Source organism: Sphaeramia orbicularis, chromosome 20 (assembly GCF_902148855.1).
Source record: "Sphaeramia orbicularis chromosome 20, fSphaOr1.1, whole genome shotgun sequence".
Classification (NCBI taxonomy): Eukaryota; Metazoa; Chordata; class Actinopteri; order Kurtiformes; family Apogonidae; genus Sphaeramia; species Sphaeramia orbicularis.
In genome coordinates this window covers 39331288-39348253 of record NC_043976.1, presented here as the reverse complement: position 1 = coordinate 39348253, position 16966 = coordinate 39331288, and the positions used below count along the sequence as shown (strand labels likewise).

The 16966-nt window shown below is 34.2% G+C and overlaps 1 protein-coding gene across 1 annotated transcript; it reads right to left on the bottom strand.

Annotated features, from left to right (window-relative positions):
* Window positions 1-83: 83 nt before the first annotated feature.
* rbbp8 (retinoblastoma binding protein 8) lies at window positions 84-16921 on the bottom strand. The gene is given in 21 exon segments (XM_030123012.1): window positions 84-97; window positions 222-329; window positions 1582-1611; window positions 1614-1722; window positions 1805-1892; window positions 3332-3371; window positions 4378-4455; window positions 4458-4493; window positions 5342-5441; window positions 6695-6754; window positions 8222-8375; window positions 9689-9756; window positions 9858-9928; window positions 11226-11321; window positions 11923-12104; window positions 13404-13476; window positions 14609-14700; window positions 14780-14875; window positions 14965-15007; window positions 15791-15936; window positions 16786-16921. Coding segments are annotated over 20 exon segments (1638 nt in total). The 5' UTR covers window positions 15891-15936; window positions 16786-16921.
* Between the last annotated feature and the right edge of the window lie 45 nt (window positions 16922-16966).

Here is a 16966-nt window from a genome sequence, read left to right as displayed (position 1 = left end):
AGATAAAATTATACTGATAAACCTCAGATATCAACATTTACACATACTGTGGTTATTTTTTTTTATTAATCAAACACCAACAATCACACTACGTTATCTACACAATATTTGAACCAGTACAAACAGATTAAAGCCTTTAAATTGTAATTAATTTGTATGTAGGGTAAATTTAACAGTTAAATCCTCTCCTTGTAGTTGGGGTTGTTTTACAAAAAACCAACCTGGTCTATGATTAATTCTCCTGCTGGTTCTTTTCGGGGAGAATAAAGCGTTGAGTGGTTGTCGTCGCCGTAAACGGGCCTGAGGAGCTTCTCACTCCTTAATGTAACCTGTAGACGAGAAACAGAGGATCACAGTTAGAGAACGATGAAGTGAAAGAAAATAGGACCAATGTAATCTGGTATCATCTGTTCTTTCATATTCAATTGAGAATCCCGATCAGAAAAAAGAAAATGACTCATTTCATTATTCATGTACAAATCAAAATTGACCTGTTTTTCATTCTTTCCATTGTACGCACAAATTAAAAATTGGAAATAAGCAAATGGACCAAATGTCGGGTTTCATGTTGACATTTTGATATCCGATTTGGTATGACCCGGAAGTTACTGACTTCATGTGTTGAGCTGGACAATCATGGGTTTGGTATGTTCTGGGTCAGTGTGTCTTTTGGTAATTAATAATAATAATATAATAATAATAATAATAATAATAATAATACACGCTTATATAGCGCTTTTTTGGACACTCAAAGACGCTTAACAAACAAAACAAAAAGAACAAAGACAACAAAGGGGCTCAAGAAAATGCAAGTTTGAACAGGTGAGTTTTGAGTAGTGATTCGAAGTTTGTATATTTTGTTGGTTTTCTTTTCAGAAACAAAAACTAGTGGTTAATTGATTTTTTTTAAAATAGAAGAATTCCAATTGGATGTCAAAGCGTTGTTCTGTTTCAGTGTCAAAACAGATAAACCACATTTAAAAAACTGACTGATTTTCATTTTTTCTTTCTAATAAAAAAAAAAAGTTACTACCTGACAAATGGAAAAACGGACCAAAAACACCTGTTTTTTTTTTTGTTTTTTTTTTTAATTTTCTGAGACCGGATGTTTTCATTTTCAAGGACAGAGCACTAATGCCGAGGTCACACAGATTTGTATGAATGATGGGTTTGTACGAATCTTCCAGTTCGTACGAAATCTGGAGTTCGCAGACATTTGTGGTGTGTTCAATGCAACAATATGACAAAAACAAGAAAATAAGAATAGCGCAAATATAAAATTACAATAAATAAAAGGTGAAATAAAAAGTAGAATATAAAATACAAAAAGTAAATAAGAATCGAACTGAAGTTGAATAAAATAAAAATAGACATAAAATGAATAGACATAAACAATAGTAACCCTTTAAGCGCTAAAGTTACAATATTGCAAAAGCAGCATAACTGAATGAAACAGCTTTTTTAAATATTGACATAAAAATGGAACATAAAAATAAGAAAAAACTCAGGCGCCTTAAGGTTAACAGTACATATTAACAGTCTGTATATCTAAGAACAAGTCTGACGCCAAAGGTTGCTCACCTCTATCGATGTAGGTCTGCGTTGACGGGACCCAACTTCCCAAAAGTTTTCCGGAGTACAAGGTGGAATGTACAGAAACCGATGTCTGGAACACGACGACAGCTTCTTCTGCTTCTCCTCCTCTGGAAGATGAGCGTAATACTGTGGAGAATAAACAAACATCAGGCGAACGGAGTCGGTGTTTCAACTCATACACATCATTCAGGTTTAGAAACATACTTACTATTTCACATTCCTTACAGGTCGTTCCCTTCAGTTTCCTCCGCTCGTCTTTCTTGCGAATTACAGCCATGTGGGCGAACGTCGGCCGTCTACGAGGAACGACAAAATGGAGACTGTGTCAAAGTGAAAAACTGTCAGTAGTCGCTTTTCCGCTGACCCTCAAATTGCAAAAAATATAACTCACACATAAAAATTTATAAATGGTATATCACACAAAACTGCAATGTACGGACCTTTTTCCGCAACTAGAGTCACGAGAATTAAAAAAAAAATGGATGTTGACAGACATTACAAGTGAAGAAGAAGAGTTTTAAAAGAAACATGTTGTGGTATGTGTGGACACCCAGAAAACCCAATCAGTTTTTAATTTAGTACGGATAGAGGGGTAAAATATAATAATAATGAAAATATCTGTAATCAACAGGATATTTACGTTTATTGCCATGTTAATGTAATGACTTCTCATGTCATCTCGCGATAATAAATAAATCATTGCATTTGTGATTTAATAGAAAAAACATTACGCACTTCTGTTTTTTCGACATTTAGTAATATCAGTAAAGTTTTGCGCAGATGCCCAATGGAAAAGTGACTAGTGAAGCTTCAAAAACAGCTCGCCAAAGGGTCCAATACGGCCTTTCAATGTGAAAATTACACTGAAGATATATTACCAGTCAAGGAGGTCAATTTTTTTAGTTGAGGTTTCAAATACAGACTAATATGATCTAAAGTAAAACAACAGCATAATAACCTACAAATAATGACAACTCCAAATTTTTTCCTCGTTTTAGTGGAAAAAAAACATTAAATTATGAAAACATTTACATTTACAAACTATCTTTTAACAATTAAATGTGAATAACCTGAAGTGTCTAAAGAAAATGAAATGTAATTTTAACAATATTTTGCCTGTTACTAAATGTTTTGTGCCTTTGTCGATCCGATCCTTTATGCACATGTATAAATGATAAGTTGAGGCACAATATTGTTAAAATTGTACTTATTCTTCCTAAGAAATTTCTTTTTTTTTTTCATGTTATTTGCATCGTTTTTGTTTGGGTAGTTTATAAATACTTTCATATTGTAATGGGGGTTTTTTTGCACTAAAACAAAGAGAAACATTTGGAGTGGTCATTATTTATATATATATATATATATATATATATATATATCATAATGCTGTTGTTTTACTTGTCTGGCCAGCTTCAGATCAAACTGGGCTGAATGTGGACTAATGTCACGCAAAAAACCTGACATATCAGTGATGTACACAAGCAGCTTATTAAAAGATCCATTATTGTGAAAATTCATTTTATTCTTCGTCACCATCTTTACAACCTCTTTACTTCAGTTTCTGTGTGTGTGTGTTTAAGGCTGTATTTTCTTGTTGAATGTGAAGAAAGAGAATGAAGAATAAATATGTTTGATCATTTTTAACCCTGAAAAACAGCAAATCTGAGGGTGGAATCAGACTTTTACACAAGACTGTACATGAGTGTAAAATATATCAGATAAAGATGTTTCTTACTGAGCTTTTCTTTGGTGCAAACTGTTTTCAGCATCTTGTCCTAATTTGGGACAAAACAAAGATGTGTTTAGCCAATGAGAGTCGAATATGAAACACACAATAAATAGAATAGATTAGATTAGAATAGAATGGTATAGAGCAGACAGAATAGAATAGACTGGAATAGAACAGAATGGAATAGATTACAATAGAACAGAACAGAATAGACTAGAATAGAATAGATTAGAATTAGGGCTGGGCAAGTTAACGCATTATTACCGCATTAACGCATTCATTAAATAACGCCGACAATTTTTTAAAAATCTCCCGTTAATGCCGTTCTGCCTTTCAAGCAAGTCTTAGTTCATTTATACATACGGACTCTTATTTTGAAACTCATGCTTTTATTTTGGCGCTCCACACGCACCAAGCGCCAGTGCCGGTGTAGCTGAGAGGAGAAAAGTGAGCGAACTTTCAGAGTAATGCGAATCAAAACTTTTTTAAACTCCGCAGAAGCAACACCTGTATGTATCAATCATTCTGTTGTTTTGAAATAATTTGGGTTGAGAAGGACCAAAGTTGTTGGAAGTACTGCAGATGTGGAATTATTTTTTTAATCACCGTAGTATATCACTGAAAGGAAATACACGCTGTTGATGCCGGCACCCCCCCCCCCCCCCCCCCCCCCCCCCGCGCCCAATAACTATACGAGTAATTGCGATTAATCCAGAAATCCCTCGATTAATCGCAATTAAAAATTTTAATTGCTTCCCAGCACTAATTAGAATAGACTAGAACAACTAGAATAGAAACGACTTTATTGTTATTACACAGTTATGCAACAAAATTGCAGGTGGTCTCTGATATATGTTGTATGCAATCGAAAACGTGCAAATTATAGATATAAAATATGAAAGGGTAGAATGTAAGATATAGATGTAGTTAGAAAAATGTACAAATGTACCAGTGCAAACCATGTAAACATACATGTCACAGTGTAAACAGTGTAACTGTAACAGGACAGTAAACAGTGTATAATAGATTAAGGATAAAAAGAAAAGGCTCACCATCTTCTTCCTCCTCCTCCTCCTCCTGGCTCTGCCCTAAATGTGGACTGTTGTACTCCCCGTAGGCGGAGGTGTCAACATTTTTTCCAGACTGTCGTTAGCCTTTAGTCCCAGACCTGTAAACATCAGACGGACACAGGTCAATGAGCCCGTTTACATCCACACTGATACTCTGATCATTATCTGATTTATGGAGTTATTAAAGTATTTAATCGATCATGTAAACAGTATAATCTGATATCGTTAGCCTCATTGTATAATCAGAATCAGAATAATTTATTAATCCCAGGAGAAATTGTTGTGGGTTACAGTTATTCCATTCAAGCATAATACAAAGTAGCAGGAACGAAATTATCAATACAACAAAAAGAAAAAAATACACATACACATATATATAAAAGTGTGTGTATATATGTAAAGCTCTGTATAGAACACTGTATTAAAACACAATTACATCTGCAATTTGTATAATATGTACTAGATAAAATATTATCAATATGATAAGAAAATATTATGTAGTTATGCGATATAAAGATTTATTACTACTACTAAGTAGCTTTGGTTTGAGTTAAAATTAAAAATAAACAGATAAATAAATAAATCACATCAAAGTTAGAATTACAAGCACTTAGACTAAAATTCAAGCACTTTCCAGACCTTGAAAAACAATATTGAAATTCAAGCATTTTCAAGGATTTCAAGCACCCGTACAAACCCTGAAACAGATTCGATACTAGGAAGTTGGATTCTACCGTCACTACGTATGAAGATACTCAGAAAGAAATCCGATAATGGACTGAAACATCTAAACCAGGGATTTTTGATTATCATATTTGAGGTGCATGTAAACGCATCAGCTCTGACTGTTACTATTATCTGATTTCTCCCAGTTATCAGATTTTTACAGTCGTGTAAACGGGCTCATCGAAGCGGTTCTGCCTTCGACACGTGGTTTGACTTTTACCGGACTCGACGATGGTGTCCTGGGTGTTTTCATTGTGACGCTGGAGTAAACTGTGGCTGATCCAGGTACAGTCTGTGTCCACGGTTTCACCTTCCTGATGCTAAAACACAAACACGAAACATTCAATGAAATCAGCCACAAGAAATCACCAAATCAGAACAAATTATTCTAGAAACATGATAATCACCATCAGTTAATGTCTTTGGGTTTGTTTGGTTAACGTTTTCAGTTAAAACACTTATATCTCTCCACTTGTTCCTTCTTTTACACCATTATAGTCTCTTTTTGCACATTTCAACCCTTTGATACATCAGTGAATGGACCCTCCACTCTTCCATAAATGGGTTAAACTCAGTGTGTTTTTATGACACTTTTGTCATTTTGTCATGTTAAAAATAATCATTTGTATTATATTTTGGTCCAAAAAAGAATGATTTCTTGTTTGAAATTTTTAATTAAAAGTTGTTGTTTTTTTAATTTTGAAAATTTGAAAAGCGAAGTGTATATAGTAAACAGCAATAGAACAACATCAACATCCATTACATGAGTGAATCCTTTGGTTTTGCTGTAGAATGAATCAAATGTTCAGATGAAACTCCATTAAAAATGAATGCAGATCGTTTGGACCCACCTATGGAAGTTTAGGGTAGTTTTACAAAAACTACAATTTCATAATGTCTATAAAAGATAACTTAAAAATTTAAATGGCATGATGTCAATAACACGTTTTCAAGGAATACCTGGAATAACTTTTCATTACAAAGATATTTCAATAAAACAACCTCACTGATGCATGCAATGGATAAAACAAGTGGTATCTTTATTTTTTACTTTTATCTTGTTACATTTTTCTGTCTTGTTTTATCTCGTATGTTGTTTTAATCTTGATTTGTCTTTTACTTTTCATCTTATGTCTTGTGTCTCAGTTTGTCTCGTTTCACTTTTTGTGTCGTTTTAAGTTGCTTTTAGCATTTTTTTAAAAAGTCTTTGTCTTGTCGTTTAGTCATTTTCTTTTTGTAACGTCTTTCACATCATCTTAGTCCCAAATTTGTGTGTAGTTTTCAGTTTTATTGTATCTTTAGCTAATCTTTTGTTTCATCTCGCCACTTTCATCATGTTTATTTTCTTATTAAACTTTCTTTGACAAAAAAATGTCTAAACTTGAAAAAAAAAGGACAATTTTATATTTCTCTTGTTAATTACTGATATGAACTGATCTTTTTTTTTTTTTACCCATTACAGCACATGAAACAGATGTTGATTCTTAAACCTTAATAAATGCCTTGAGTTCATGAAGACTTAACAGAATACTTCAAACACTGCACCTCATCTCCTCTCCATTCACTGTCGTACATCGACAAGGCGAGTGCCGGTCCATGCTCCACATGGGTTCCACTTTGTACCGTTTTTCATCTGAGAGAACGCAATCAGAACCGTTTCATTAGAACCAATACATTTGTAAACAGATGCAGAAAACTGATCTTCTAGAACCAGGATATCCACAAGTTTGATGACTTTTTTTTTTTTTTACAGAATAAAACACATAAAATACACTAAAATATGCTAAAACACACTAAAATATGCTACACTACACTAAAATGTTAAACACACACAGTATGCTAAAATACACTAAAATATGCTACAATACAATAAAATACAAAATATGCTAAAATACACAAAATGTGCTGTAATACACTAAAGTATGCTAAAATACATGAAAATATGTTCAAATACACTAAATACAAAATATGCTAAAATATGTTAAAATACACAGCATGCTAAAACACAATAACATGCTACAATACACTAAAATACAAATATGCTAAAATACACAAAGTATGCTAAAATACACAAAATATGTTCAAAATACACTAACATACAAAACAAGATAAAATACACTAAATTATGCTAAAATACACTAAAATACTAAATATGCTAAATACACTAAATTATGTTAATACACCAAGTATGCCGAAATACATTAAAATATGCTGAAATACACTAAAAAAACAGGCCTCATAGTTACTGTGATGAGTCTTCACCATACTTTGATCAATTACAATTTTAATAATTACACATTTAATTATTTCTGTACAAAGATTTACAAAGAAAATACACACATCATAAATTTTGTCCGGGATTTTTAAGACTTTGAAAGTCAGATTTAAGGATTAACTACCAATTTTAAGGATCGTTAAGGCTTTGATTTAAGACAATCACATTTAAGTCTTTTTAAGGGTCTGCAGACCCCCTGTAGAACAAAAAAAGACCATTGTGCACAAAAAGACTCACCATCTTCTTCCTCTCGTTGACACTGTGACTCATGCTGATCTTGCGGTGGGTTTCTCCTCGTTCTGTTCTTTGGCATCAGTTCTTTTATCGTTCTAATCGGTTTCTTAAAAGTAGAACTCGGAAGGGAAACATTTGCTCTTTGGCTGGAAGTTTCATCTGGTGCTGAATGAACCTGCTGAATGATTTAAAACAGAACAACAGGAATGTTAATGTCATTTTATGTCCGTCCCACATTCAGTCCAATTTGATCTCAAGTGGGCAGGACTGGTAAAAATAATAACATAATAACTGATAAATAATGACAACTCCAAATCTGAGTTCTTTGTTTAATGCTAAAAAACATTAAATTATGAAAATATTTACATTTACCCTTTAACCTGAAAAAACTGAATTTTCATAAGAAAAAGGAGAAGGAAAGCAGAAATGATGGTGTCATTCTGTTATACTTGGTTTCAGAGTCGTCTGACCTTAACGACCATCGTCTGCTTATTTTCTTGTCGTTTTTGCTTCGTCGGGTCGGTTTGGGTTCAGTTTCTCGTCGTTCAGCTTCTCCATCCCTCCTCCGGGGGCTCCTCGTTAGCTTCCAACCCCCTCCTCTTCGTCGCTTTCCTCCTTCTTTCCGTTTGGCTTATTAGACGGAGCCGTTGACTGCGAACTGTCGAGTATGAGGGAGGAGAGACGGGGATCTGTCTGTGGATTTCTGGTGGTCGAGTCGGGACTGTGGATCGACGTAGAAAAAGGCCTGTAGGAAAAAACAAACAAACATAGGACGGTTGTATAATGGAGTTAATATAGATATAAGATATAAAGGACCCATGCTACTTTTACATTAATTTTTCTCTCTATTTAAACCTTTCTGAAGTGATTTATCACCATTTTAGTACAATATTATCCTCTGTATTTTGTATTTGTGTGAGTGAGAAAATTTGATATTTTTCCTATATTGTATTCGTTGATGACGTAGATGTTTCATAAAGTTGTGATTAAAGTTGTTATATCAAAAACAGAAAACTGAAGAAAAAAGTGACATTTTATATCATTAACTGAAGTGTGCCCATCAACTGTCACTGATCAACTCCATGGGTTGTACTGGTGAATCAGTGTAGTAGAAGATGATGTTAGAGATTATGGGGTGGCCGTGGAACAGGAGGTAGAGCTAGTCTCCCAAAAACCGAAGGGTTGGCGTTCGAATCCCAGACACTTCACCCACCTTGCCTCCAGTGTCACTCAATGCACACTCGGTGGTGGTCAGAGGGTTTGGCAGCCACTATATAAATATATATATTATATATATATATATATATATATCTCACTATCTATCTCTCTCTCACCCAGTATGAATGTACAGTTGCAGATGCCACTGACCTGGTGTTAATGCTACAATGATAAGAGGAAATTTTTGCACTTTTGCATGTCCATCTGCATGCAAATTTCCCCCCCAAAATGCATGTCTAAATGCGTAATTAAAAGTCAGAACGCAACGCCACTTTTGTGGTCGCAGAGTCGGGCGTACTTGACGCCGCGGAAGTCTGCACGTATTCGAGGCGGACTCGATGCGGACCCAAAGCAGAGTACACACACAGTACGCCCGACTTTGTGGGAGCCTTTACCGTCTAAACGTAGCCTCAGTCAAGTCACCACCGGATGACTGGTTTTGATCCAGTTTGGCTGACAGAGGCCAAACACAGGCCCTGGCAGAACAAGACTGATCTGGGTAAGTAGTACGTTAGTTAGAAAACAATACCTGACTAGGACACAAACAGGCAGAGTCAGAGAGAGGACAGACAGATGGAGGAAGAAAATAGCTAGCTAGCCAGCTGCTAAATAAAGATAATAATAATAATAAATCAATTAATAAATAATATATTATATATATATACACACACACACACATATATATGTAGAGAGAGAGGAAGAACAGAAAAGGTTTTGAATAAAGAATTATAAAAATTATACTGACTGAAAAGCACCTTATTATTATAACAGAATGAATAAAGAATGAACAAAAGATCAACAATGTAACCCCCCCCCCCCAAGATGCAAGACTGTTCTTACTTTAAATGAACATCAGGCTTCCATGATGACATCAGCATACTCTGCTGACTTGCAGCTGAATCTGTTTTCTGATTGAAAAAAAATACAATCGGATTAACTTGGTACCTGTGGTCATTTTAGTAAATATATTTTATAACAGACATTAAACGACTGTGTGACTCATACTGACCATAGGAGGACAGTCGAGAAGATCGAGGCGACAGGTTTCAGCTACTTCCTCTTCAGCATTTTCATCCATTTCTAAAATAAGAGACACTTTTAATTCAGTGAATCAACATCATCTTGTCAGATAACTTCCAAATTCTTCATTCTTCACAAAACCAAAAAAATAATAGGTTCATAACAGATACTTTTTATGAACTTAAGTAGAATTGTCAGGCATCTGGGTTCTTCTTTTACTTTACCCTACATTTTAACATTAAGTATCTGTACATTTTACTACTTCCATTAAAAAATTGTTTTTAAAGCATTTATTAAAGCTTTATTCAACCAAGAAGTCGATTGTAAATAAAGTCTCTTTTTCAACACTAAGATGGCAAATAATCGCAAATAAAATTCATTAAAATCAAGCATGACAAAGATATAGAACAGGGGTGTCAAACTCATTTTAGTTCAAGTTCCACATTCAGCCCATTTTGATTATAAATGGGCAGAAACAAGAAAATATCATAATAGGCAATGAATAATGAGAACTTTTTTGTTTCAGTAAAAAAAAGACATTAAATTATGAAAATATTTACATTTACAAATTATGCAATCAAAAAAGATCTGAATAACCAGAAAAGATTATAATTTCTTTAGAAAATTAGTGCAATTTCAGCAATATTTTGCCTCTGTTTATCATTTACACATACAGTAAAACTTACAGATCACAGTAGATCTACAAATACATAAAAAAATTTTGTAACAGGAAGAATATTGTTGCATTTTTGTGAATTTAGAATTTATCTATAGATATTCTGTGATTATTTTACTGTTCCGACCCACTTGAGATCAAATTGGGCTAAAATGAGCTTTACACCCTTGTTAATATCGTCAGTGTCATTTTTGTACTTTGCAAATTCATCCCCGGGCCAGATTAGAACCTTTGGTGGGCCAATTTTGCCCCACGTTTGACACCCCTGGTACAGAATATATACAGCAACAATATACAAAATTATTAGACCATTAAAAGTTATCAAAAGCAGTGGTTATGCAATCAAGTACTAACTCCTGTGTGTATCATGTGACTAAAACAGACAGAAAAGAAAACAGGGAATGCCTAAAAGCACTGTTTTTGTCAGTCCAATGCCATAGATATTGATGTACGAACTGAAGTGATTTTGGTTATTATCAAGAAAACCATGGAAAATGGATAGATATCAGCTCTGAAATTAAACTGCTATGAGCTATTTTTGTTGTTATCATTGTATTTGCCCAAACAAATGCACCTTTAGTTGAACCAGGAATTAAAATGAACAAGAAACTGAAGAAAACCAGGGTGGTCTAAGAATTTTTTCCGCAACTGTATGAATTGAAAAAGTCCAATAAATCTTACTCAGAATCTGTGATGCTTCCAGTTCACACGTGTTGGGTACAAGCACTTCTACTCTTCCTGGATTCTTCAAAACATCAACCGACTCCTTATTGGGTTCTGAAGGAGAAAACCAGATTCAACATGATTCAGTCAGACCAGAACCAGGCCTTAACCCTTAAAGACCCTGTGATACTTCTGTGTTTTTTCTATTTAACCTTTTTAAAGTAATTTATCACCATTTGTTATGACATTGTCCTCTGTATTTTGCACTTTTTCAGGTAATTCTGGTATTTTCCTATATCTAATTTACTGATCATGAACTTTAATCATCATTGTGAAATTACATTTGAGGGTAATTATATTAAAAACAGGGGAAAAAAAACATGACTTTTCCAGTAAAATATATCATTTACTGAACGTATAAACAAGCGTCTCCATCCACTGTTATGTATTGAAGTAAATGGGTTTTACTGGTGAATCAATGTTGTAGGAGATGATGGTGTTTCCACGGTAACTACAGAGCTACTGAACGTCCAAATGGGTCATATCTGATGACAAACTGCATTTTACATTAATTATTTACATGTATTGATAGGATTAGTGGATCAACAGGTATTAAACAGTTCAGATCAGTAGATGGTTTGAGTCGCCAGAGGCTGTTTAGGTCTTTATAGGTTAAACATTCTGGATTCTGGAAATTTCTCCAAACTACACTGACCGTTGAAGATGAAGCTGCGGGACTGTGGTAGAGGAGTCTCCTCGTAGCGGACGTATTTGGTTTTGTGGAGGACTTTGCGTTTCTTCAGTTTGTTCGCCGCTGGCAGTGAGCTGTGCAGGACCGGTGAGTCTGGGATGACGCCGTCTTCCAGTTCTGGGGATGAGGCTCGCTCAGGTTCAGAGCTGCGAGAGACAACATATGGAATGATCATTCCAAGGCCTTCATTACCCCGCCCCCCTAAGCAGAGGCAAGGGGTATTGTTTTTGGTTCGGTTTGTTTGTTTGTTAACACTTTAGCGGCAAAACTATTGGTTGAATTCATACCAAATTGGGTTTATAGATAGCCACTGACCCAGAATAGATGTCATTACATTTTGGGAACAGTTGGTCAAAGGTCAAATTTTTAAAGAATTTTTAAAATCTGTCGTTCTCCCATTTACTTATAATGGGCGAAATTTCAAATGTCTACAAAAACATCAATTTTGTTTCAATTTACTACAAACATGACACATATATAGAGGCAACTATTATACATCCCTCTGACAATAACTTCAGGCATATGTATTTCTTCACATTTTGAGTAATTTTTTTTTTTTCCACCATTTACAAAATATTGTGGTACTCCACCATTATAAAGGATAAGGAAATCAGCCAAAAAAAAAGCATTCATTCAAATTTTCACTGAAAGGTAATGTAAAGTTTTTTTATTCAATTTGGCAGCCCTTTATAGATTACTTTAATATTAAGTAAGTAGGCAGACATGTGAGTGTACATGTGAGTGCAGGTGTAGTGTTCTTGTTCTGGATACTGTATATGACTTTTTATATTGCCATTGTTCTAATTTCAATAAAGAGAGTTTAAAAAAAAAAAAAAAAACATCCATAAAAATTGTTTTTATTTCTGATGACCTCATTCTGGAAAAAAAAGTACTCTTTTTAATAAATGAATGCCATTGAGGAACTGATTAAATTTGCTGTAGGTTAAAATTTTGAGCTCTGGGGGTGAAGGTTAAAGTCTGTGACCTTCAAATAATATCAAGTAAATAATATCAAAACAGAAAAAAAGTCATGAAAACATACTGTGCATTTATTTTTTCAACTTCATGAATATTATCACAAAACAAAGGTGTGTAATAAGCTACAATGCATGCAAGGGGCGGGTTTATTGTACCTGGCACCACTTGTTTTATCTTCTATAGTAAAAACATACTTTACCCATAATATCTATAGAAGAACTGTCAGTCTTCATATAATTAGTAATGTCTGAGCATCTTAAAGTATCAGTCAACTAGGCCCTAGACCTGCCATCATGTAGATATTTGGATAAAACACCTGAACCCGCCAAAAAATAAAACAGGAAATGAAACAGCTTTAGTGTTTGTGGTCTTGTGCAGCATTTACAGAAGTTCTGTTTTTGTGTGTAACCTTTAATCATTTCTGTCAGAACATGAAACCACAGCTCTAACACATTGTGTAAACTCACCGAGTTCTCTTCAGTTTCTCCAGTTCAGCGTGGAGCCTCGTGTTTTCGACCTCAAGACCTTTTTGTTCATATTCTGTGACATAGTGGCAAAAAATGTATGTTAAAACACAGGCTTTACATATTAACTCTTTAAAACCTGGCATATACGCAGTTTGGATGGCTGTACCTCTTTCACTGTTTGTGCAATTGGTAAAATTCCAACAGTTTCTGAAACCTGAGACGTTGTGCTTTATAGGTTTTATTGGGTCATTACGGTAATTTCACTCACACCTGTAGCAGATGCTGGAGAGGTGGCCGTTTTAGCAGAATTATAACATGCAGTAAATTGTAAATGATTGCTAGATTTGGAAATATCTGGAAAAAAAGTGCTCTGGAAAAATGGGCAAAATACTCAAACAGAGCATATTTTCTCACCTTTTAGTCAAAATAAGAAAAAAAAAGTCAAGGAGGACTATTTTAGGCTTAGAGTTTAAAAGGGTTAAAGTCCTCATACAGTCTTGTGCATAAGCCTTATAATGTAATAGAATACACATTTGCAATTTTCAGTGCCTGCAGCTGAAAACGGAAATATAGGAAATGAAAAATGCGTTATGAGAAAAAAACAAAAAAAACAAAACAATATTCTGTGACCAATTTTTAATATACCCTGCATTTATCCTTAACTCTTTTACAATATTAGATATATTTGATATTACTATTTTATCAAATTTGATATAATTTGCTTAACTAATTTCCTGATGATGCCAGGTTTCATTCAATTCGGTGATTCTAATTGGTTTAGGGCTTAATTGATTCAGTTTTTTGTTTTTTTATTTAAACAGTCCAGTTCTGACAAGCTCTAAATGTAAAGTGTCATGACATAACTTCTGTTATGATTTAGTGCCATATAAATAAAATTTGATTGATTATTGTTTGGCTGACTTTTTTCCATGAGATCAGAGGTCTAAATACTGACTAAAGGCAGTCGAATCCATTTACTTTGCTTTTTTGTGATTTTTTTTTTAAATCCTGTGCTTATATTCACCTGTATTTTCTTGTTTTATCTTAATAAATAGTAGTGAAATCGTAATTACTCACTCTACATCCCTGTAAAAAAAAAAAAAATATAAAGGAGGCCTCTGGCTTTTGTACAGTTCTGTAGAGGAATAAAAGGGACTAAAACTGAGCTGCTTTTTGTTGCTGCAGAAAAAGATCATAAAACTCACTCAGTTTGGTGACGAGATGCAAATTCTGCTCCTGGTTGTTTTTCAGATTCTCTTCTAAGACGGAGCATCGTTCACACACACCAGTCCGAAGCCTGAAAGAAATCAGAGTTGTTTGTCTTCATCACATTCTTTTCCAAGTTTAATGAACTCGTCTGGACCAAGTGACCGTACCTTTCCTCCAGGACACTCATGGCGTCCTGCAGTGATTTGATTTGCTCCTTCAGCTGCTGGTTGCGATTATAAAACACCTCCAGCCTTTGAGCATCTCTGTAGAGAATAAATAAAAGGTCACATACTGATTGAAAACCAGGGGTGTTATTCTCATCATTACTAATGTTAGAATGACGTATACTCACAAACATCGATCTTTTTTCAACTTGCTCACTTTTGACTCCAACTCTAAAAACAGTGACAAAACAAAGATTTTTTTTTTTTTTTCAATTCAGTAGATGCACAGAACATAGAGAACTGAAATACTGTTTCTCTCTCACCTTGTAATTAAAAAACATGCCTTTTTTAAATAAAAAAAAAAAAGAGGTAAAAGTATAACAACAAATAGGTGGTATAAATAAAACAGAACATAGAGTGTAAATGTAAATCTATTTGCAATAGCTGCAGTAGTGCAATCAGTAATATCAGTATCCCCCATATCACCCATGTGCATGTGCAACCAGAATGTTAATATGTAAATAATATCTCATTTAAATTCTATATTTATATAAATACCAAATGTCTTATTTTTCTCTTATACTTCATTTTTCACTCATTTGTGGGTTTCTTTACATCCCTTTCTCTGCATTTGCTTGTTGTGTATGTTGCTGCTGTTAACTGTGAAATTTCCCCATAGTGTGATGAATAAAGTCATATCTTATCTTATCATAATGGTTTGAGGTAAGGAGAATAATAAATAATGAAAACAAATGCACAAAAATTATTTTACTATCTGATTTGACTACAACTAAATGAATGACACACATTTTTGCTATTACTTTGCTAAATTTGCCATTATGATATGAGTCAAAGTTCTAGAGGGAATTATATTTTTAATTTGCTTCACTGAAATAAAAATACGAGGAGACATAGCATTAACTCAGTGTTGGTTTTGACTGTGGTGGATGGATTCTAACCCCTTTGAGGAAACTTAGAAACAGTAAAGTCACATTAACATCACAGATTAGTTACCTTGAAGTGCATTTCCATGACACTCTCTGAGTTGCCTCCATAAATCCTCAAATACAGCATCAGGTTGATACGTCCCACTGCTGGGTCCAGAGCTGCTCATCCTGGTCAAACTGAACCAACGGCAGAAGCAGCAGATCTCCAGATATCTACAAACAAAACATATATTTATACACTGTCATGTCAGGCACCAGCTGTTTCCCAACTCTCTATAGGTTTCTGTAGGATGTACGTGCTGTGGTTGTGGAAAACTCAGGAGTCTTTTCAAGAAAATTTTTCAACAAAAAAATGTAGGATTTCACACAACTTTAGATCAATGGTAGCGAAACTTTTAATATTTAAACCCAAAAGAGAATAGATGAGCCTCAGGACCCAAACACAACATGAGGGGTAGAGCTGCAACCAATTAATCGACTAGGTGCTTGAAGCCAATGCAAAAATCCCCGATTCGATTAATTGATTCGAATTGATTGAAGGGAGATATTCTATTGCAGTTTTCCTGAATTGAAGCTTCTTTGTGCGTCACAATAAGTGTCCGTGTGAAACACAACAGTGGAACCAATGTTAAACAGCTGAGAAATTAAGGAAACAAAGCTTTGATTCAGGAGAATTGTGGTTGAATGATTTTTTTGGATCACTTTGAGTCGATTAATTGGTTGCAGCTCTAATGAAGAGCAATACACTAACTTTATAACTCATTCTCCAACTATAAGAATGCTATCATTTTAACATACTTTCCATCTTGCCAGTTCTTAAATGTATTTTTATGCTGTTTATCTTGTTTCAATGCATAAATAACCAAAATTCTGTACTTGAATCCATATGTTAACATTATAAACTGGTACCATCTACTGCAAACTGGCTAAATAGCTACATTAACTTTGACTTCATGTACTTAATATAGGATAATGTAGATAGAGACGCTTCTAAAACATGTTAGTATCCTGTTGCACAAACTAAACCCGATGTTTTAGTAGAAATATACAACAAATACTCACGTTTAATACTTAATGCGTTGCTGCAACGTCAATAAAATAAATTTCCTGGAGCGAGCGTCAGCGACTAAGATGAATATTTACAAATTTAACTTCGAACGACAAGAAAACTTCAATAAAATCAAACGAAATACTTATAATTAACTCATTCTCAGCTGTCGTTTATTCAAAATAGAAATCCAGT